This window comes from Thunnus albacares, chromosome 7, assembly GCF_914725855.1.
Source record: "Thunnus albacares chromosome 7, fThuAlb1.1, whole genome shotgun sequence".
NCBI lineage: Eukaryota > Metazoa > Chordata > Actinopteri > Scombriformes > Scombridae > Thunnus > Thunnus albacares.
Window position 1 is genome coordinate 23,582,627 of NC_058112.1, and position 21,942 is coordinate 23,604,568.

General features: G+C 42.5%; 1 protein-coding gene across 1 annotated transcript in view; it reads right to left on the minus strand.

Annotated features, from left to right (window-relative positions):
• Nucleotides 1–21,942, minus strand: part of LOC122985719 (A disintegrin and metalloproteinase with thrombospondin motifs 20) — an 83,708-nt gene that overhangs the window by 41,054 nt on the left and 20,712 nt on the right. The window contains exons 9-15 of the mRNA XM_044356578.1: nt 19,329–19,475; nt 15,983–16,124; nt 15,251–15,355; nt 4,757–4,902; nt 4,336–4,517; nt 3,085–3,221; nt 1,985–2,102 (exon numbers count right to left, since the gene is read on the minus strand). Of these exons, the coding sequence (XP_044212513.1) occupies nt 1,985–2,102; nt 3,085–3,221; nt 4,336–4,517; nt 4,757–4,902; nt 15,251–15,355; nt 15,983–16,124; nt 19,329–19,475 (977 nt within the window). The remainder of the gene's footprint in view (nt 1–1,984; nt 2,103–3,084; nt 3,222–4,335; nt 4,518–4,756; nt 4,903–15,250; nt 15,356–15,982; nt 16,125–19,328; nt 19,476–21,942) is intronic.

Here is a 21,942-nt window from a genome sequence, read left to right on the forward strand (position 1 = left end):
CACACACACACACACACACACACACACACACACACATCCAGTGTTATCACAAGCCATGTCAAACATAACTGAAAACCCTTCCCACTGAGGCCACACAGTACCTGATAATTACTTGTCATTCCTAAACACAACTGTAAAAAGAAACTACTTTAAATAAACCTTCACTATAAAACCCAGACCTATTAACTACAGTAAAAAAAAATTGCCCTTGGTGTTAACTGTTACTGGTTAAGTGCCATGTCAAATTCCCTCTCTAACCACTGGGGACAGGATAAGCACATAAAAAAAACAGGGGCGTATGAACTTTAGAAACCGCCAACACAGTCCCCTTCTGAGGAAACATGGTATCCACAAGCCATCAGAGGCCTCTGAGATCCCCCAGCTTAACAACTGACCACACACAATCCTCCGCCACCACAGAGTGACCCGAGAATGAACAGTAAACACACCACCCGGGGGGAAAAACACAACCATGCCGCACTTAGAGAATGCTGGGGTTTACCTCAAACATGCATCTCCCTGCCACTAGGAAGAGAGAAGATGATGTAGTATTAATAGCCTGCTGAGGAAAATTTGTGTCACAAGCTTACCGTGATGCGAACTGTCAGAGGACTGAAGTCATGGTAAACATTTCCAAATTACTTGGGTAGTTAACTGGCCGGTTTTATCTAGAGAGACTTGAACTGTGGACTAGAGTCAGACTTGAATTAAAACCAGTACACAATGTTTTTGTTTTTTTGAAGTAAGCACTACAGTATGTCTGATTTAAACTGTGTCAGAGAGACATAGCAGACTACACATTGGACACCAACCAATCACAGCTTCCCGTCATTCGTGGCTTCCCAGATGTTATATCGTTAGTGTTCCACTAAGACACACTACTTGGGATAAAACAATCAATTGTTGTGGCTAATGCTGATTTTCATTCCTGACTATCCAAGTCTGTTGGCCATTATCGCGCTGATAGCATGTACTCTGACTTCATCATTAGACCTGACCTGGCTGTAAGTCTTGACTTACTGAAGGCTGGACCAGCTAAAGACTTGGATAGTGTTCAAATCCAAGAAGAGTAAAAATTGTAAGACATCTCAGAAAAACTCCGAATGCTGTATCATTTCAGTGGTCCGCTCTGGTTTTGTCTGCAAATTCAGCTTGTCTAGTCTGGTGCAGTAACGAAAGGAAAGAACAAGATAAAAACTAAGATTGAGATGGAGAAAGTGAAGGACAGACAAAGGTAGACACTAACAAACAAAGAGACATCAAACAGAAAAGGACAAAGGGTGAAAGAGAGAAAGGCAGGCCCAGACCCAGGAGCAGAGGGATATCCTGCCTGGGCTACACTCCCACTCATGTTCTCTCTCTTAAGATTTCCAGGGCTGAGGTCAATGCCTGGTTTGGTTCAATACAGTCCTCAAACCCCATACCCCCACTAAACAACAGAGTGAAGAAAGAAAGCAGATGGATAGAGACGCAAAAGCTCAGCGCCAAACTAATGCGGAGTAAACATGATGGAGGCCACACCCAGGGCTTTTATACTAATACTTCTGCTGTTTTGCTGCCCAGACTTAAAAAGGATTGGATGCGATCAGCAGTTGGCCATTGTTGAGGCACCACATTAAGCAGGACAGTTTAAAGGGGTGATGTCAGGTTTGTGTTTGCTATCGAAAGACCTGACAGAGTGGAGACTGCTTAAAGAGAAGATTGGTGTTCTGCACTCCCCTAATTTGGCTGAGGCACGTATTGTTGCTGAAAATCAAGCTTACTATGTTTAAACATAACCAGACATGACATCAGTGTTAAATATGAGAATACAGCACGTGAGTGCTGTAGCCATGTGGAAGTGAAATCTATGTTTATTGTGTATCAGATATATCACAGCTCATCTGCTGAAGCTGCTGACATACAGTATGTTTAGTAGCAGCACCTTTTTATGAACAGTCGGCTATTAGTGTTTCTTCCGTGTGATCTGAGGAGCAGGACGTACCATATTGAGCATCGTTGAAGGTCCCTGCCAGGGTTTTACATGATGAGTTGTCCCCGCCACACACTCCGCACTTGTCGTTCCTGGCCTTTGAGTTAAGTACGTGATCACAGCCTGCTTGCTGAAAAGGCATAGATGAAGAGAAAATAGATATGAGTGATTTAGACTCATGTATTGTGACATGCTGTTCTTAAAATGATTAGATTGAATGTTTTTTGGGGTTTTTTGTTCATAGTGCAATACATGTGACCATATGACACAGCACAAAACAAGAGGGAGAACTAGACTCAAACAAACCGAAACAAAAGAGGAAAAAAAACATGAACAACGATATAACAAACAAACAAAAAAAGTATAATGTTTGGCTTAGATTCTCTAATTGTAGTACGCATGTGTGTAGGTGGGTGTTTGTGTGTGTGTGTGTGTGTGTGTGTGTATTTGTGTGGGTGAGTGGGTTTTCTGTGTGAAAGGGGCTCTAAGGACAAAGAGGCGCCAGGGTGGATCTGGGGTGGGTCAGGTCAGGACAGCTGGGTCAGGGCAGAATTTTATGTATTTATTTATTTTTATTTATTCTCCCTTCCTTTCTGCTTTAGACCGCCACCTAAAGCAGGCCTGTAGGAGGTAGGTAGCCTGTTGCTGGTCAGAACCCCTTTAGAACAGCCCCCACCCCTACAGGAGGGGTCTGTTCAACTGGGTCTGTTTGAATCCTTTTAACTGCACATTTGTCAGCAGTGTTTCCCCTGGACTTGTGCAACTGGACTTGGAAAATGCAGGTGTTTCTGATTGTGACCCACATCCTCTCACTGAAAACTCAAATGCATCCTTTCCAGTAATTTCAACACATGAATCAAGTGAAAGCTAGAGCAGGTTGAGAGAGTTCAGTTTGTATTTTAGCGTCAACCAAAATGCAACTTTGACACACATAAACATATAAAACGGAAAGCTTGAAACTGGATAAAAGCCTTTTCTGTAATAACTCTTTTGGTTATCATGATATCGTAAGAGGGAGCTACGGCTAAAAGCTGACATTGATGATGAAACTTGTGCATCGTATGTGTGTGTTTGTACATGTTTATAACAGAAGAAGACACAGACAGATATACCCTGCAGAGGCCTTGAACACAGATGTCGTAAGTGTCTGGCCCACATGGCGTGCCATCAATGACGCGGTCCTTCAGCTGATAGTACGCCGTAGTCCCAGCAACCCGGCAGAAGAGTTTACACCGATCCTTCATTAGTACTGGATGGAGAAAGAATACAAATTATGGGAAAAGTTGTGCCATTGCTCACTGAGTTAATGAGATTTAATAAAACAAAAATCCTGAACAATAACAGGATGAAATGCTTTAAGATGACTTGCCATGCTGATGAAATAAAACAAGACATAACAGCTCACATTTCTTATCTTAAACCTATTTACATTTTTTGCAAAGCTCAACAGACTTCTGCTAGATTTGCCAAAATCTTACCCCTTGTTTGAAAAAATCACTTTGTATCTGACAGCATACTGGCTCCATGGCTTGGTCTGTTTGCTTGTATAGCATCAATTAAATGAATGAATCACTTGCAGTAACTTAGACATTGTGGTCTTTGCCAGATGGAAATCTCATGTAGCTGAGCAAGCCATCTCGGCAAAGGAATGAGATACCGCTACAGCAGGGAGAGCTGCCAGGAGGATCATATGGAGGGGCTGCAAGCTGCTTTAATGTTGCTGTTGTTTAGTGTCAGCTACAGGTTTACCTCAGGGCATCTCTTATCATGGGCATGCAAAGTATGAAAAAGAAGAGACACACACACAGAGGCGTGTACTCCTTACACTACCTCACACATCCACCCATTCTTCAACACGCATTTATCTTCCTTTTTGGTGGGATGCCCTTTTGGTATTTTAAATGTCATCAGCACAATTCTTTTTTACTCTTTTAATGGGTTATGTTTTTGTGTGTGTGTGTGTGTGTGTGTGTGTGTGTGTGTGTGTGTGTGTGTGTGTGTGTTTCTTGTTATTTGGGCAAATAAATTAACTAAGCTAGAACTAAACTATATAGATCTATCAAAAGTTTGAATGTCTTGGGCTCCACATCCCTCCTACACACAATGTGGATTTACTGTAATATAGTACCACAAGTTTACACAAACCCAAGTAAGCACACAAATAGTGACAACTGGGTACAGACAAAAACGTATTTCAAACTGGTTGCATGGCCATTTGCAGTGTTTAAGTTAAACACTCTGTATCATTGGCTTCAAACTACACTGTATAGTTGGATGTAAATAGTAGCCATCTTTGATGTTTCGGCTCATTTTACAACAAGACATTCAAATTACACGCTGTAGGATTACATTGGTGTACTCACTACCACTGTACTTAGGGATCCAGCGGACGGTGGGAGGTAGACCGTTGATGTTGAAGTGCTTGCCGTCAAACTGAGAGCACTGCTCTTCGCGGAAATCTTTCCGTCCTCGTGGACATGGCTCAGTGTTGCAAGAGCGGAACTTCATCCTGCGTCCTACACAGAACTTACCGCCATTCCTAGGCCTAGAGGAAAAGAAGACAGACACTACAGTTAATTTCAATCTAAAGCATTTGCTCGTGTTTGTTCATGTTTGACTGGTGTAGTATGCCATTTAAATTCAGGCTCACTTAATCTTGTTACTCGCTTTAGCTTGTTTACAACACTTATTCTTTTTTATTACTGTTCTTAGTGGTTTACAGTCTCACTCATATATTAATTGTATAACAGCTTTGATTGTTTTAAGTGTCTGATTCTTTCTTACTCAGGCTTGTTGCAGTCTCTTACGGTGCTCCGAGTTCCTCCACCACAGGACCTGGAGCAAATACTATAGGGCCCCCAGGGACCCCACTCCCCATGGACTGGCTGCAGATCCAACTCCTTGTTTACACACATCCCGTGTCTGCAATACTGATGTGAACACACACAAACACACAGAGATCCTGTTATGACTGTGGCATCATGTTGGCCATGACTGCATCTCATCATTCCTGAAGACAAACACAGCTCTGGTGCAGATTTAGTGCATGCTCAGCTGGGAGTGGTGTTCCTCTTTGCCTTCATAATCCTCTGTTTACACATCAAGCTATATTTTAAAAGAAATCCTAATTCAGTGATTAGCCTTGGGGAATGCATCCAACTCCTCCAGCTGTCCAAAGAGAGATGGAGGAGTGAGGGAGTGATAGATAGGGGTGCTGCAGCTGCTACTGGGCCAACGATGCATCTCTCTTGCTCTTGTTTTTGTATAACGGGCTGCTAAAGCGGCCCACATAGTGCTCAAGCGGCCCACATAGCGACCAGCCCACCTCCCGGTGCTCCTGATGGCCAGTCTGACTCCGGTTCCTGTTCGGCTCTTCTCACATGTCCCAACTTTCAGTCACGGACTGAAGGCTGGGACTCCATATCATTCATGTGATGATGAGAAAAACGCTTTTCATAAACAATACGGAAATCTATGGTGAGTTGTAGAGACAATTTGATGCAAACAACGAGATACATAGGACACAGCCTCTTTCTTTGCACAGTATCGTAAGCCTGATGTGACTCATCTATAGAAAATGTTGTTAGACCTTCAACGTGAAATCAGTTTGGTTACAACAAGAAAACATATGAAAACAAAAACCATTAGCTATGCCATAGACAGTGGAGTAGCTTGGATTGTAAATACAAAATTACATAATAAAAATCTTTAATACAGTAGACCCAATGTGACAGAAAATAAGGCGCCTGCTATGAAACAGTGCGTACCCACTAACCAACCTTTGCCAAGAAGTGCTAACACTGCTTTCATAAGCAAAGCACGGCAGGCCCATTTCCCTTTGTGTGTAACTAAATCCCCCTCTCACTGTGTTAGATATCGGAGGGTCCTGTTCACTGAAAGAATGCAGGACAAGACGGCGTCTGTCTATGTACGTAGCCCGCCGTCCGGGCACACAGGCATGGGGAGCAGTGGCACCGTGATAAGGAAACTCTAGAGTTGTGATAACAAGAGGAACAAAGTTCATTACTGGCTTGACTTCAGCAGCTCTCTTCTCCTGTTCAGCTACGTGTCCTGTTCACCTATGTTTTAAAGCTGTAGGTACACCGCTTAAGACCTGTAATCTGAACAAGAGGATGTTCTTTGTGGACACCGCAGTGTATTCATTTGCACTGTGTTTCAGAGTTTGCTCTGCTAGTGCAAGTTGTTACTTTCATTGCCAGCTCCTTCCAGATGAGAAATGCAACCATTATCATTTCAACTGGCTGCACGCCCATTCCACTACAAGACATTCAATCCCTGATTTCAGATAAAAACTGAGACCGTCTGTTCAGAACCATGTGAGATTTGCTTCAGTGAATTTTCATAATTACACTAATAAACCAGGGAGGATATCAATCAAAGTTGTCTCCTGGACAACAGCTAATCTGGCAACATAAATTCAAAACTTGCAGTCATTACCTTCAGTGAACACCTGCAAAACTGCAAAGTCATACACACATACACAGAAACACATGTAGCCATATACAGAATCTGGCACTGCTGGCTCTACTATCCAGGCTTAGTTTGCATGTGTGTTTTACACACTTGTGGGCCTAATGATGGAGTGTAAAGTAGGTGCACAATGACAGACAGGTGTTAACAGCCGTAGGGTATGGACTGCACAAACATTTCTATAATCCATACATGGTCTGAGTAATAGCCTGGGCCTTTCTTCTGAGTCCACTGTAAATGCAAACTGAAGCTATTGATAATTTTGTTGGAGCACTAACAATGGATTCAGAGAACAATTCAAATGAAAAGCACAAAAGGGAATGCGATAAAACATCCACAAGTGAAAATGGTTTTCACACCATGAAAAGACAAACAGGTGCTGGTCCTTACAGATTAAGCAATCTCCTCAAGAAAAAACTGAGCTGAAGAACTGGAGTTCATGGAATTGTTGAAGATACACATTTTGAGAAGTAAATCCAGAGTTTTCCAGTGTCACAACAAAGAGTTTCCCTCTCTTTACAGCTCTCATATCCCCTTCCTCCACCTCAGCTTAGGGACTGTCAACCCCAACCTGAGCATCCCTTCTATACCTCCTTTCCATAGCCACCCATCCCCCTTATCCCCCTATGGGAAATTGCAAGGGCCACGCTGGGACCACCACAGTGCAACCCGGCGGCGGGACCCAAGGAACTGTCAAACACAAGGCGGACTGTCTGTCAGAGAGGACCAAAGCCTGTGTAAGCCTCTGAGGCATTCCACTCCCCCCGCTGGCACCCTGTGTTTACAACCGTTTTGTTTGGCTTGAAAAGGTGATGTGGGTGAAAAGAAGAAAGAAGGAACGAGAGGAGTGGAAGGAAAAAAACATCTGTGTGATGTATGTGTGTGTGTGTGTGTGTGTGTGTGTTTGCAATGTGAGCATGCACATGACTGTGTGTGTGTGTGTGTGTGTTTGTGTGTTTGGGGGGGTGTGTGCACATGTGTGAATGTGTGTTAAGTGTGAGAGTGATTGCTCAGAGTCTGAAGGCATCTGGGTGCCACGCTCAATTCCAATTAGCCTCTCTTTCCGAAGTGCACAAACACACCCTTGGAAAACGCTGAGGTGAAAGGCAGTCTTGGCAAATCTCAAACAAGCATTAAGGACCCTTTCCTAGAAAGATTGTCAAAATTTGCCCTCAATTGGGAATGTGTTGAGACATTTGAAGGTCTTGTGAGAGAAACTTGTCCAGCTGTGACTAGCATGTGTTTCAAATTAGGAATTTTACAAAGACACACGCTGACTCACCAACTCATACCAAGACATGCGCATATGTGCATACACATATATCACATGCATGCATTTTCCACATACTGTACATAGATATAATGCACGCAGGCAAACATACGCAGTACTTTCACCTCTTTGCTCTGCAATGACACACCAACAAACACACCCTGCTAAATAAAGTTGAACCAACTCAGCCATACAGCCAAGAGAATAGTTACCAGCATGCTAACCCCGCCAGTGGGAACAGTATCTAAGGACGGCAGCATCTGCTCTGAGCTCTTCAGCTGGCTGGTTTGGAAGTTAGCGCCCTGTAATTGCCAGGAAACTGTTGCAGAGAGCATCTCATTTCTGAACCCAAGCCATACATCACTGCAGGAATGAGAAGGCAGAGGACTGATTTAAAAAGCCCTCCGCTCTTTCATTTTAACACAGCCATTTCCAAAAGGCATCACCTTTCATGTTGCGGTGTCTTTCTCATGGCTTTGGGTTCGGAGTTCACTTTGGCCTTAGCCTGTTGGGGGTTTGTGTCTTTGTCTCTAACGCCCTGCAGCGAAACCCCTGTCTTTTCTGCAATACACAATTAAAACAGACTTCAATCCTAAAAAAATCTGAAAACATATGGAGCCAAAATGGCACAAGATGGACCACCACTGTCGATTTTCAATAAGGCATCAGTCACTATCACACGTCAAATAATTTGACCTGGAGGTGAGACACAATAAAGGGCCCATGAAGCCATACAGAAGTAAAGAATTCTCTGTTAAGATCTCTTTGGGAAAGCAGAAGAAAGGAAATAAGTCAAATGACAGCTGTTATTATAGACTGGATTTACACTGACTCATTTTTTAGCTATGACATGCATTTTTTTCCCCTGTTAGTTCCATATTTCCTCTTTCTCCTGTGTTAAAAGGGTGTTAAGACAGGAGGAAGAGAAATGATGGGAGGGAGAGGAAGGTGAGCAAAAGAGACAACATGATGCAACCATGACCCCAACCAACCTCTCCTTACTCACTGAATCTCCTTACTTTGTTTCCTATCTTTTTTTTTCCACCCTCTGCTCTCTCTCCTCCCCCTACATCTTTCCAAGAAATGTAAAGGTTGTCATTAGAGTCAATGACTAGTTTGGCCCTGTCAGCTGTTCCATTCACCTGAGCTTCAGAGACACTTTTACCAGGTCTTTCTCACTTATCATCATCTCTGTACAACTCTGCAGATAGCTGAACTATTCAATATTTTTTATATTAACAATGGATGAAATGATTATGTGTAATGTCAAAGGGGTCCCTCGAAGAGATAAACCTACAGATAATTTTCTTTGTACTCTGAAGATTTTTGATTTTGGAAACATAACATTGATAAACTAGTGTCACCATATAAAGTTGATATGTGTTAGCAAACAGTTGCTTATTTACAAATTGAGTAAACACAAAGCAACATTAGCATTCCTTTGGAGATATTTCTATCCCTGTGATGAATGTAAGTCTAATATTCACTCTCCCTTTAGCTCTGTTTTTGTTGTCACCAACTCCTGAGGGAAATATCTGACTATTAACTGAACAAAAATGCTCATGGAGGTGGTGAGAGTGAACCAAAACAGACACGTTTTTGGCTGTAAAACCCAAACGAGTTAAGTAAAAGAGGCTAAAACACTCCGCAGAGCTGAGGCTAACTGTAGAGTCAGGTAATAATTCTCTGTGGTAGTCATGTGATCAAATTATCCATTTATAATAGAAATATTTAGATAATAGCAGCTTGCCAGCAAATTCTGCTCTCATCAAACTGGTTTTCAGCAGCAGCTGGTAGCTGTTTTCACCAATAAGCTCTGGTGAACTTACTGTATGCTACATAAGTGGGAGACAAACTAAAGTTAGCAACTAGCTGGAGAAGAAATTTGAACATATGGCAAGCTAAAGACACAGCTATATTTCTCAAAAGTTGGTGGAAATTTTGGGCTTACACATACAGGCTTACATTTGTCATTTGTGTCATCACTGTATATGTTGGATGTTGTGTTTCCAGGTTCCCGAAAAGTTTCTGTCTTTTTGTATTTATTTACATCATCTGCCTCTTTACAATGAATACACTTTTTAAACAATAATTTGATTTTGATAACTGAGTGTTAGGACATACATTTTTGTCATAATTCAACACCTAACCAAATACATCATCTGCCCCTCTCCAACAATCTAGAGAGCCAGTAATGAAAGCTCCACTCACTGGCTACCGGACACAGTAATTCCATCAGCAAAGTACGTGAATGCTAAAACAACAATCCTCTTGTTAGCCCAAATCCACAGATATGTCTGTGATGATGGCAAATCAAAGTGGCAACATCCTGCAAATATCCAGAGATTAGCTGAGAGTGACACTGATACCAGTCTCACAATCCCAAGTTACAGTACAGGCACACGCACAGACACACAAACACACACATACACACAAACACACACCCCGTCCCAGCATCGTACGACAAGTCTGTCAGGCTGCCAGGAGGCTCCAGCCAACACTCACCGCCTCCGCCAACAGACTCCATTCTGCCCTGGCTTCACTTTTCAAGACCTCACTATCTCACTCTAATTGGCTGAAACCAAAGCAGGTTGTCATTCTTTTCCCGAGGAATGTTCTGGAAATCAAAAACAACTTCCCGTTTATTCACTTACACTAACCACTCAATTAAGCCCCTGTTAAGAGTATCTGGGAAAGCTTTTTGCTTTTTACACACCTAAAGAAAAGCTTAGTAAGGAGTCATGATAATGAATGAAATCAAAAACACTTGAATGTTTTGTATTTCATTTTGCAACAAATTGCAAAAAACATCTTTCAAGGGTGCTTTCAGTCAAGACCACACTTAAGCTATTCAATGAACTGCACAAAACTGAGAACAATGAGAACTTTGACAACAAAACATCACAGTTTATTTAAGCTCAGTTGCCACTTTCTTCCTCTGCCACCCACTGAGCGACAACGTGGTGAGAAGCAGCACAAGGACCTTCAAAGGGCGGGGATGTGGATACAGGGCCAAGCGTTCCCCAGCTTTGGCTTGACAGGCCCTTATTGACCATGCTGGCTGGCCCCTAATCTACACACACTCATGCAGACGTGTGTGCAGACCGTGTGCTCACACTTATATTAAATGTAGATAATTCTGCAAGCATATAAACGCAACACACACAAGTGAAACCATGCATGTACTTGCACAAAAAATCAAAACGCACACACACAGGCACACAGGCAGGATCCTTTTGAAGAGTGAGAGGGACCGAAAAGGGGGGAGAGAGAAAGAGAAGGAGAAGAGAGGATGGAGGGAGGGTGGGAGGGTGGTGGCGGTATTTATAGACAACAAGTGATGGGATGCCCTCGTTAGTGCACGGCCCACTGAGCCAGATGACAGACGCGCCGCCAAGGGGTCATGTGACCGCATTACTCACTCCGGCGCCCTGTGAGAGGGCCTGTTGAGCAACAGAGAGGGAGCGAGGGAGGGAGGAGAAGCAGAGAGTCAGAAAAGAAGGGGAACAGAGGGGGAGAAAACTACCCATGAACCCTACAGTGCCCGTTGCCCTATTTCAACTAAGCTGTATACAAACAAACTTTTTTTCACTCTTCATTTTGGGGACGTGCCTCTCTCCCACTTTTTGGGCACTGACCTCAATTACCCGATGCGCTCACAACTTTGTTTCGTAACCCGACAGAACAAAAAAATCTCCCCACACAAGAGGTGACAGCTAGCCTTTGAGAAAATGTCTTTTTTACGAGAGATGACATTTCCCATGTAATAATTTGGAATGACACGGTAGGCTTTGGTCTAATGATAGGCTAAGAAAGGGATCTTTAAAGGGGAGCTGTGGTTGCTAAGACAATACATGCTGCTAGTTTTCCCCCATAGAGGCCATAGCTGTAATCCTCCAGATCTGACAACCCCCCACCCCACCTCCACACACTCCCCTTCAATGCCCTGTAGACACCTCTGAGCCAAAAGCCCGACCCAAGACCCTGTAAACCTTAGACCTGAACCTCATGACTAGTTGTAGGAAGAAAGAGAAAGGATAGAAATGGTTATAAAGAGGGGGCAGGATAAGAGATGAGAAGGTATAATATTTTAAGTACACTGAGCATATCTCGGAAAAGAGAAGAAGAAAGATACAGGGCAGAAGGAAAAATAAGTAGGACAAGTAGCTATAGGATGAAAGAGAGACACCAAGAGATACGAAGAAAGACTAATACAAAAAGATACAAGATCATCAAGAAGAATTATCTGCTTTTGCGGATTATCAGACTTTTGAGGCTAGCATACGGATGAACACAAACATACTCGCGCACACAAACACACCACACAGAAATACCACATAAAAGCACTCTTGTATGGGCAGGTGAGTGTTGGTGCAGGGACCCCCTCGCTTTCAACTCATGCTACTTCAAACAGCCCCCTGCATGAAGATGAGACTGGGCCCTCGGCACTGCAAACAAAGGTGGTGCCACCACTCACACACACAAAGTAATGAACAAAAAAATACAGTAAACATCCACCATTTAAAGATCAGATATGACTTTATCCACAATAACAGTGGGGCTCTATGTCAACTGACCTGTTGACCAGTCAAATTCTGAAATATCTCATTAACTATTGGACAGATTTCCATAACATTTTGTACAGACATTCATCGTCCCCAGAGAATGAATGCTACTGACTTTTCTTCTAATGCCACCATCAGGTTGACATTTGTGATTTTGAGTGAAATGTCTCAACATTTATAAGGTGGATGGCCATGAAATTTAGCCCAGACATTAATATCCCCATCAGGATGAATTGTAATCACTTTGGCAGTCCACTAACCTTTCATCTAGTGCCATTACCAAGTCAATTGTTATTTGTCCAGTACTTTAGTTTATGTCCAAATACCTGCAAAACTAATGGAATTGTCATCATCCTCAGCTTCACTTTGAATTTAGTGCTATTTAGAAAATATTAGCATGCTAACACACATAACTAAGATGGTAAACATTATACCTGCTAAACATCAGCATGTTAGCATTGTCACTGTGAATGCATTTGCATGGTTATGCTGGCATTTAGTTCAACAGCCACCACATTTGTTAGCAGACTCTTGTTTAGAAAATGCGGAGGGAGTGATTAATTATGTGATCTTGGGATCAAAAGATGTCTAGGTGGGTAGGTTAAAAGTCCAGTGTGTAGACTTTGATGGCATCTAGAAGAACGTACTCAGCAGAAATGCAATATAATATCATAAGTATGTTTTAATTAGTGTATAATCACCTGAAAATAAGTATCGTTGTGTTTTTGTTACCTTAGAATGAGCCCTTCATATCTACATAGGGAGTGGGTCCCATTACATGGAGCCCACCATATTGCACCACCATGTTTCTACAGTAGCCCAGAATGGACAAACAAAACACTGGCTCTAGAGAGGAGATTTTCGTGTTTTTTGTGAGTTTTGCAGCCACTGTAGGTTCTCCTACATGCTTGGAAGGGGAGGATGAGGGGAAGGGTTATCAGTTGTTGCAATCTGCAACCTCACCGCTACACACCACTAACACCTACACACTGGTCCTTTAAAATGGGGCTAAATGTGGTTGAAAAGTAATTTTTTTTAGACTTTTAGGTTACACATAAACAGCATTTAAATTACTATACGTCAGTGTGAATCAGGTCCTCCCCCTACACACTGTAATGCAGTTGAAACAATGGTTTTCCTTTAACTTACACATCCAAAAAATGTTCACTTTTCAAACTAATTGAACCTGGTTTGAACCCAGATGTCCTAGTGTTATTGATCTGCAAATCACCAAATCAATGTTTACGGGGTTTCAAGCCCAAACATCCATTGTAATCTTGCTAAGTCAGCTCAAGTTGGTTTAAGGGCGTGTAGTTTATTAAAGCAAACCACTTGGTTTAATTAAACTAACACCATGTATCCTGAAGTGTTACTCCCACATAAAGGCTGACACCAGTATGGGAGCTGCGATCCCAGGACCATTACTGTTTAGTCGGGGTTGTTGTAGTTGGATTAAGATGTTAGCTATACCCTGTTAACCTCTTCTCGCTAGACAGCCCTTATCCAGGACCTAACATGGTGAGGTGGGAGATGGAGCCAGATGAAAGGATATAAGGGATATAAGACTTACATGGGCCCACACTGCAAAAGACTCCTGGAGGGCAGAAGGTTAAGGAAAGAAGAGAACCCTCCTTCTCTCTCTCATGCATGTTCCGAATGCTAAACACCAGCCCACCATATCCTCATCCCCCTGTACCTCCTCCTAGCTCTCCTCCTCCCTCTTCTCCTCCCGCCTCCTGCTCTGCAGAATCACTGATGTGAGATCTTTTGTGAGAGCGCTGGCTGGCCTCAGCCTGGGCTCTGTTACGGCCTGACCACTGACCCACTCACCCGCCTTTTAAAGAGGTTTTAGGGTCATGGGTTCACAACAAGGTGACTCAACTGTGAACGGCGGGCGGCATCCTCTTTCAAAGGACCCACGTCTTCACCTTTCCCTCTCAAGACTCTCTCTCCTTCTTTTTCACCCCCTCTGTCTCTCTTTTCTTTCCTCTTTCTCTCTGTCTCTCTCTGCCCCCCTCCCCTGCAGCCCTTCTTTCCATGTATCCTCAGTGACTGACCCGCCGTCTCAGCCCTAATTAGCATAGCATCCCAGAGCGAGGAGAACATGAAGGCTAATGGGGGTTGGGGCCCCGTAACAACACTGAGGGTAAAGCTTCAAGTTTCTAACTAGGGCCATCACCTGACCACATTTACATGGGCTTCTACAACCAGAAAGCAGGCAGGAGAGTAATGCATGATAAATTATTCCTTTTTCTTGGTGGAGAAAGTGAACTAGAAGGAAATCAGAATTCAAAGTGGCACTGCATGGGAGGTTTGGCTTGTATCAGTAATGTATTTTGTCTAAGGTGCAATGAGACCAGCTTTAACAACACTGCTGACTAGTAAACAGAGGAAATACATTCAGTGTTGCAACATGGCAATTCAAAACAAATATTTAAATCTAACCCACATTTGGGTTAAAGCTAGCCCAAACTGGTTTCATGGTAGCTGTAAATGATCGTATTGTTCTTACCCTGCTTCAGATACCAGAGGTGTGGGCTTTTTTTTGCATCAGGATAATTTAATGCAACAACTCAATGGCACATTACCCCATGGAAAGAGGATAAGATGTTTAATATGTGAGATACAGATGCATTACATCCCAACATGCAAGAAGTAAAGAAGACACTTCACCATATAGCTAAGAGTTTAGGAATTCCATTGTACAGTATACAGTTAGGACACACTTTGTTTGTGTGGCACTTTTCACTATGCAATCAAAGTGAATTAAAAAAATTCATAAAAATGTCACCTCGTTATCATTATAGTATCAACTGGGAACTACATCAGCCTTGAACATCAACTTCCACACAATAAGCATCCCTCTACCAAGTGAAACACCTGAAAGAAAGTTTCATCGAGCAACACAGATCAACACGTTGATAAGACCATTGCATACATTTTCAAACTTACCATTCCATGACCACAGTCAGTCCCATCAGCCAGTGGCATGTGTTGCGTGCGACATCCTTTATGGTCCCCCTCTGCACTTGTACACCACAGCCGTTTGCATTGTTTCTGCGTAAAAAAAAAAGTGAGCACTAGCAATTAATCATTGTGGCAGAATAAAAAAAAATAGTTTGTCTATAATGAGTGCACATTCTACAGGTTTCCAACACAGTTCACCTGTAACTGCTGTTTCCCTCCTATATTTCCCTTCATTCTTGTGGGAGGAGGAGTATGTGATTGCAGTTCTCAGATCTCAGTCTTAGTAGCTGGGAACTGACATTCTCTTTTTTGGTTCATTGCTTTCCAGACATCTGTGAGATGCAATTTAAATGTGCCAGCATCATGTTCTAATTAGCCGCTATGCATTCAACAATAGGCTTAGTTAATCTGTCCCTTTGTATCCTTGAAAGGCATGTTATACATTACGTATGGGAAGAACAGTTGAATTGATTCCGTTGTACATTACAATAAAGTGCCATAAAAAGTACACACAAAAAAATGAATACAGTTTCACATCTGTTGGCTTATACTGTATGGATAACTGATCTGCTCAGATTTTGAGGGTACATATGTAAAAAAGGTTTCCTGTACCTCTAGGTAGAAAACAATCATCTCAGATCTACTTCCACCTGAAGACCTAATTATTTTTTACTTTTTCAGTGTGGTTTTGCTTGCTTTGCATGCAAGCCAACTTACCATGTAAGGGCAAATTTGGGAACCAGGTCCAAACATCAGTTCACATTGTCTGTTGGCATTGTAGATTTGACCAGGGAGTAGGGTAGGCAGCTCATACGTCCTGCCTATAGGCTCATCAAGAAGGCACTCTCCGTAGCCGGTGCTATGTCAAAGAGAGTAGTTGGTGTACAGTAAATGAAAAGGAAATTATAAAACCATACAAGTGTGCACAAACAGACAAATGCACATGTCCACACACACACACATGCACAAGGCAAACTTTCTTGGTATGAAAACTTTCAAGATAATCCAGTATTTTCTGACCCCACAAAGACTCAACATGTAACATCTCTTTCATAAGAGCAAAATAAACATCTCTGTGTCATTGTCTGTGACCATTCTCAGATGTGTTTTCCCCTGTGGGTGGTCTGTAAAGTTACCTAACAGAGAGACTGATACCACTTCCCCTCAATAGCCTGTTAGTAAATGCTGTCACTATGAAACTGGAGTCAGGCGCCACAGACTGAATAAAACAGCATTTTGATACAGACTGAAAAGGATCTGCACGCTGACCACATTTTTATCCAAGGCGTATTTCTCTGTGCTGGAAGCAAACAAGGGAATTTGGAATCATAAAGCACCTTGATAAAGTTACATAAGTCCCTTGCATTGCAGTATAATGAAAGATTGTGATGTATATCAGCCACACCCTACACCTCAACACAGTAAGAGACCACAAACACAGCTGGACTGAATGTATGCACCAGCAGCCTGCATATAAAATCATCAGCCTTCACGGTTGTGAAAAGGTCCTAGTCAAACATGTTAGCAGAGTGACTTGAGGCTCAAAGGATCTCTTCTTTTGTTGTTTACTTTTAAAAAAGGAAACTGGCTCATGAGACATGTATAGAAGTGTAATTACACAACATGTCTGCACCGCTCTGACAAATTTCATCCTGGATTGAGCTGCTAAAACACCTGCTCCACAAAGCACCAGCTGATGTGACAGGCCAATAATTACACAGGATTACCGTCACTTTGTTTCTGTCCCCTTTCATTTCCACCCATAATGTAAAAAACTGCAGTGAACAGTGTCGGCTTGTAGGGGAATGACTACAGTACGTAAGAGGAATAAACCAGCAGTGCCTGTCAAGGAATCATACAGACAGTCCCATATTACAGTGTCTTTCAGCAGTTGGTCATCTGTCTAGTCAGAGTCCTGGAACCTAATGGAATGATTATTAAGACCAAGACAGACAGACAGACAGAGGGAGAAGGGGTCAATGTGGTCACTTTTTAAATGAAACTTTTTTAAAGAGTATCGGCTGTGTGAATTCGAGACGGCGAGGCAATTTCTCTCTGGCACCAGAAGAGATTCCACAGCTGGCAGCCATTGGAAAACATGAAAGTGAGTTTATTTATAAGATGACTTATATTTGGCTGTTGTGTGCATGTCATAAGAGACTAAACAATAATAGTTTCCATGTACACCATACTGGGTATCCCTCAGCAGATAGCACAAGAAGGTACTCATATGTCACATTGATGGTTTTAGCAGAGGATTGAATGACACAGAGCATCATTGCACAGCGTTGGATCAAATAGCGCCAAGTAAACTGTAGCAATGCTCAGAGGTTTGTCTCTGACAGCATGTACCGCTTATTGTACATGGGGATATAAAACAAAATTAGGACAGAGGTTTAGTTGAATTTGGAGCCACATATAAAGAGCCATCTTGATTTGTTCAAGAAAAGAAAAACAGATTAAAAAAAGGATTCGACATGGGTTTTTTTAAAGGTAGCTGCTGTTAGTGTGGTAAGCATAATTTTTGAAGTGTTTAATAGAAAATGATAGGGCTCGCCCACAGCTAATGATTATGTGGTTTCAACACCCAGCGAACACAACAATTAGTGGGTGGCAACAGTCAAAGATTTGCATTTTACTTTTATATTTGGATTTTGTGGCTTAAATCAAGCGGCACAGTGCCAGGGATGGAATGAATGGTTTCTTTATATAGCGGTTGACACATAATAACACTGCACAACAGCAGGACGCTTTTCATCAGCTCTCAGGTGGGGGAGTTCAGTGCACATTATTACAGCAACAGTGAGATAAGGGGGAGAAGGAGGGGAATCCTTTGCCTTTTGAAAAGGGATGTTGGAGAGGTGGCGCGGCCTTTCGTTTTTTAAACTGGTAGGAGAGTGGTGCAGATTGAATTTGCTCTTCAGGGAGAATGGGCAGTCAAAACACTGACGTACTTGACCAGGTCAGCCCACTGGGCAGGAGTGCCAGTGTAGAAGTGCTCGCAGGAATCAATGCTCCTCATTGTTGGCTGGAGACGGACTTCAAAAGCACTTGGACTACACCCCTCAAGGACCTTTCCCACCACTGTGGCTCCCACACTAAACCTGAAGTGCTGCTTTACTCTCTCCATACTTGTAGTGTTTGTTATATATCCCATATGTTTAACAAATGTTAAGTTTATGTGTTAAATGTTTAAATGCATTTGACATGCATATCATACTCATACTGGTTTTTGTGTGGCAACCAGTCACGCACAGAAACCCAACACAGCTGACAAGGACCAGTCCAAATAATGAGGAGATTCATAAAGGTTCTCCTCATCTCATCTGAATGTTCCGACCACTCAGTGTTGAGGTCAGCACTGGCTGGAAACTACGGGACACACAACCTTAAAACTGCATATGAGGAATCGGCTAATACTGCGTTCTCGAGATGCATCTGGTCAACAAGGCTGTCCTTTGTTTAGGCCTCCACAATTAACAGAGGAAAGGAGGCAAAGATTAAAGGGTCACGTCCAGGGAAGATCCAATTATAACTGACATTTCCCATCTTGAAGGGAAGTCCTTCACCAAGATCGGTGACCATGGTGCGGGTTAGGAGTTGCTGAATGAACCGTTGCCCTGTGCTACAGGTTTTGGTGTGGAAAGTGGAATAGTGACTAGATTACTGTTTGCCAAGGATCTTGAGAGCAGGGCTCTGACTGAGTGGAGAGACCGTGGAGGGGCTGCAGAAGATCCATCGCTCAGGTCAGCCGAGGAAGACCCCCGGATTCAAACAGGAAATACTCTTTCAACACCAGGCAATAACAACTCCACACAGTTTACATTGCAATGACCTGTCTACAAAGCACTGCAAGAGACGTGGAAGCTGTTTATTTAGCTGGCCACGTCACAACAACTAAAAGTTAAAGCACATTTAAAATGTGGATGTGATAATATCAGTTTGGAAAGGAAATAGAGAAGCATTACTTTCTCCTCCATGGGAAAAGGGCATCATCCCTACTCCCTTCATCCCCTACTATCCCTACATCCCTACTATCAAAAAAGACAGCTGGTGTACCTACTCTAGAAACTCTGTGATGTACTTGCGGCTGCACTTGGACCACGACCAGGGATTGGTATCATAGTTGAGGGTAGGAGCCATGACATGATACTGGTGCTTCATGCCTGCCTCCCGACATTTGGGGTTGTCATCATGAGGCATATTGAACCTGGTGGAGAGAGGGAAAAAGAAAGGGAGTTAGAGAAGAAGAAAAAGGGATATAAGGGAACACACACAAAGTGATTATCAGTTGCTTAATGGCTTAGGAGGATAAGTGACACAAGATTTACATTCAGTCATTTTTAACAGGGGATCAATCTGCACCATCCCTGTTGGCCGCCACACACAGCAACAGACAGATGTGTGAGTAATGCCACCCACTTTCACCTTTCTCTACAGTTGTCTGTTTCTCATTTCCATTCCCAAATGCATACACCTTCCTATTTGTGCTATCTCCCAAATGTTTATACTGTAAAATCCCCAAAAGGCTTCAAGAAAACATGTACATTACCTACTTTTACTCTCTCTTACTCTATCTATTAACCTGTCCTCTCTACCATCACGGCCAACATGCTAGTGAGAATCACCTCCAGCTCACCCCTCAAAGGGGAAGGGTCACCATCTCACATTCTCAAGGGGCTTAATGCTGAGGGAAAGGTAGGGGAGGTAATACCACGCACATCAGCATACAAGTGTATGTTGCTCCAGTGTAAACAGGTATTGTCATAGTTTCACCAGAGTAGTTATTAGAGCTGCAACTAATGGTTATTTTCATTATTGATTCATCAGTCAAGTTTTTTATGTAATAAAATAGTATTGTTGTATTGTCTGACCAACAATACAAAATCCAAAGATATTCAATTTACACAAATATAAAACAGAGAACAAATATTCACAATTGAGAAGTTGGAAGTTGGTATTTTTGCTTAATAAATTACTTAAAGGCTTAAACAATTCTCAAAATAGCTGGTAACTAATTTTCTGTTGATCCTCTAATTAGTTTACTGACTAATTGTTCCAGCAGTCATACCAAACAAGACAAGAGTCTTCACAGAAGAACAGATGTATAAAGTGAAGTACGCAGCATGGCATCTGCAAACTAATGAATTCATCCAGCTTGTCTGCGGTTGGCAAGCTCATAAAGCAAGTTTTCTTGATCATGTCCAGAATAGTGCTGTCCAATACGGATGTCCTGTTTTGTGCTGCGGTTTTGGCATATACCCATAAATATGCACAGTGCATGAACACATGCATGCACACGTATATATACACACAGGAACCCACACAGCTGTATGATGTCTCAGATGTTTACAACAGGATGTGGGTCAGTGCTGGGCTCTGGGCTGCGGCTGAGGGTCAATCCATACCACCATACAAACAAGACCTAGCATGGCTGGCATGAGGCCCACCCTACAGGGGCCGAGGGCCTGAAGACAAACACCCAGGGAATAATTAAGCCTCTGGCACAGTAATGAGCTCTGCACACACAAACTGAGCTTTTGGCTGATACTGACAACACTGAATCTGGCTCAAATAGTATTTGCAACTGTTCTTTCTCTCTATATGCTTGTGCACAGGTGCATCGGAGTGATACAGACAGTGAGAGGAAAGTTCACATCACAAAAGTAATTATAAAATATAACAAGTGGATATGTTGCTGCGACTAACTAGACTTTGTTATTATCATGATCTAGGGATTTGTGTGTTTATTTGACTCATATTTAAACAGCACAAATGAGAATACTGGCTTGAAGTTCCAAGATTAGAGCCTTTTATTGTAATTAGGTTATAAATCAGGCAGTTTTGTGGCTCTCTGTTCAGAAACCTCAGGGGACAGATCAATACAAGAGTCAATTCCAGCAGGAGAGTACCAATCCCAACAACCAACAATTAGCAACCAGAATGTCATAATTTTAAAGTCCACTCACTTTTAGTTTGAGTTCTTAACAGATTAAACCGCTTTGCTCTTTGTGCATTACACCCTTAATACCACGCTGCCAAGACAAAATGGATTTCTGCGCTGAAATTCTCATAAATAAGTAGGGTGTACTACTGGAGCAATGACAACTTGGTTGGGACTTTGTACAGACCGGCTGTACTTGAATTAGAGTCACAGCCAGCAGTGCAGTCTGCAGAAACAGCCTTTGTCAGCACTTCTAGACAAACAGAGCTTGGAAAATTGATTCCTGCACTGTCAGTGGAGTAATTTTATCTTCTTAGCCAGCTTGCTAAGGTTAGGCGTGATCAGGATAATGCCAGTGAAGTTTTGTGGTGTAGCCTTGACATTGAAAAAGAAAGTCTGTTTGCAGCTATAGACTTTAATAGACCAATTATTTGTGATCTCAGACATTTGAGGACTTGGTATCGTCTAATGACAAACTTGATTAATCCTTAAATGTGTCACCTTTAAACGGCTATCAAGTGACGCAGCCTTGCCCGAAAATCCCCATGATGGCTATTAGCAATCACACGTCCTTGCGGCCATCTGAGAAAGGCCTCCTATCCATTAGTCTAAATCTTTCTTTAATCTGCAATGCTCTTGAGTGGCTCCCACTACCTGACACTGGCTTTCCCAGAGTGCTAAACACTCACGCCTGTGAACGCTGCGATTAACCAAGAGGCAGAGCCAACTGGCC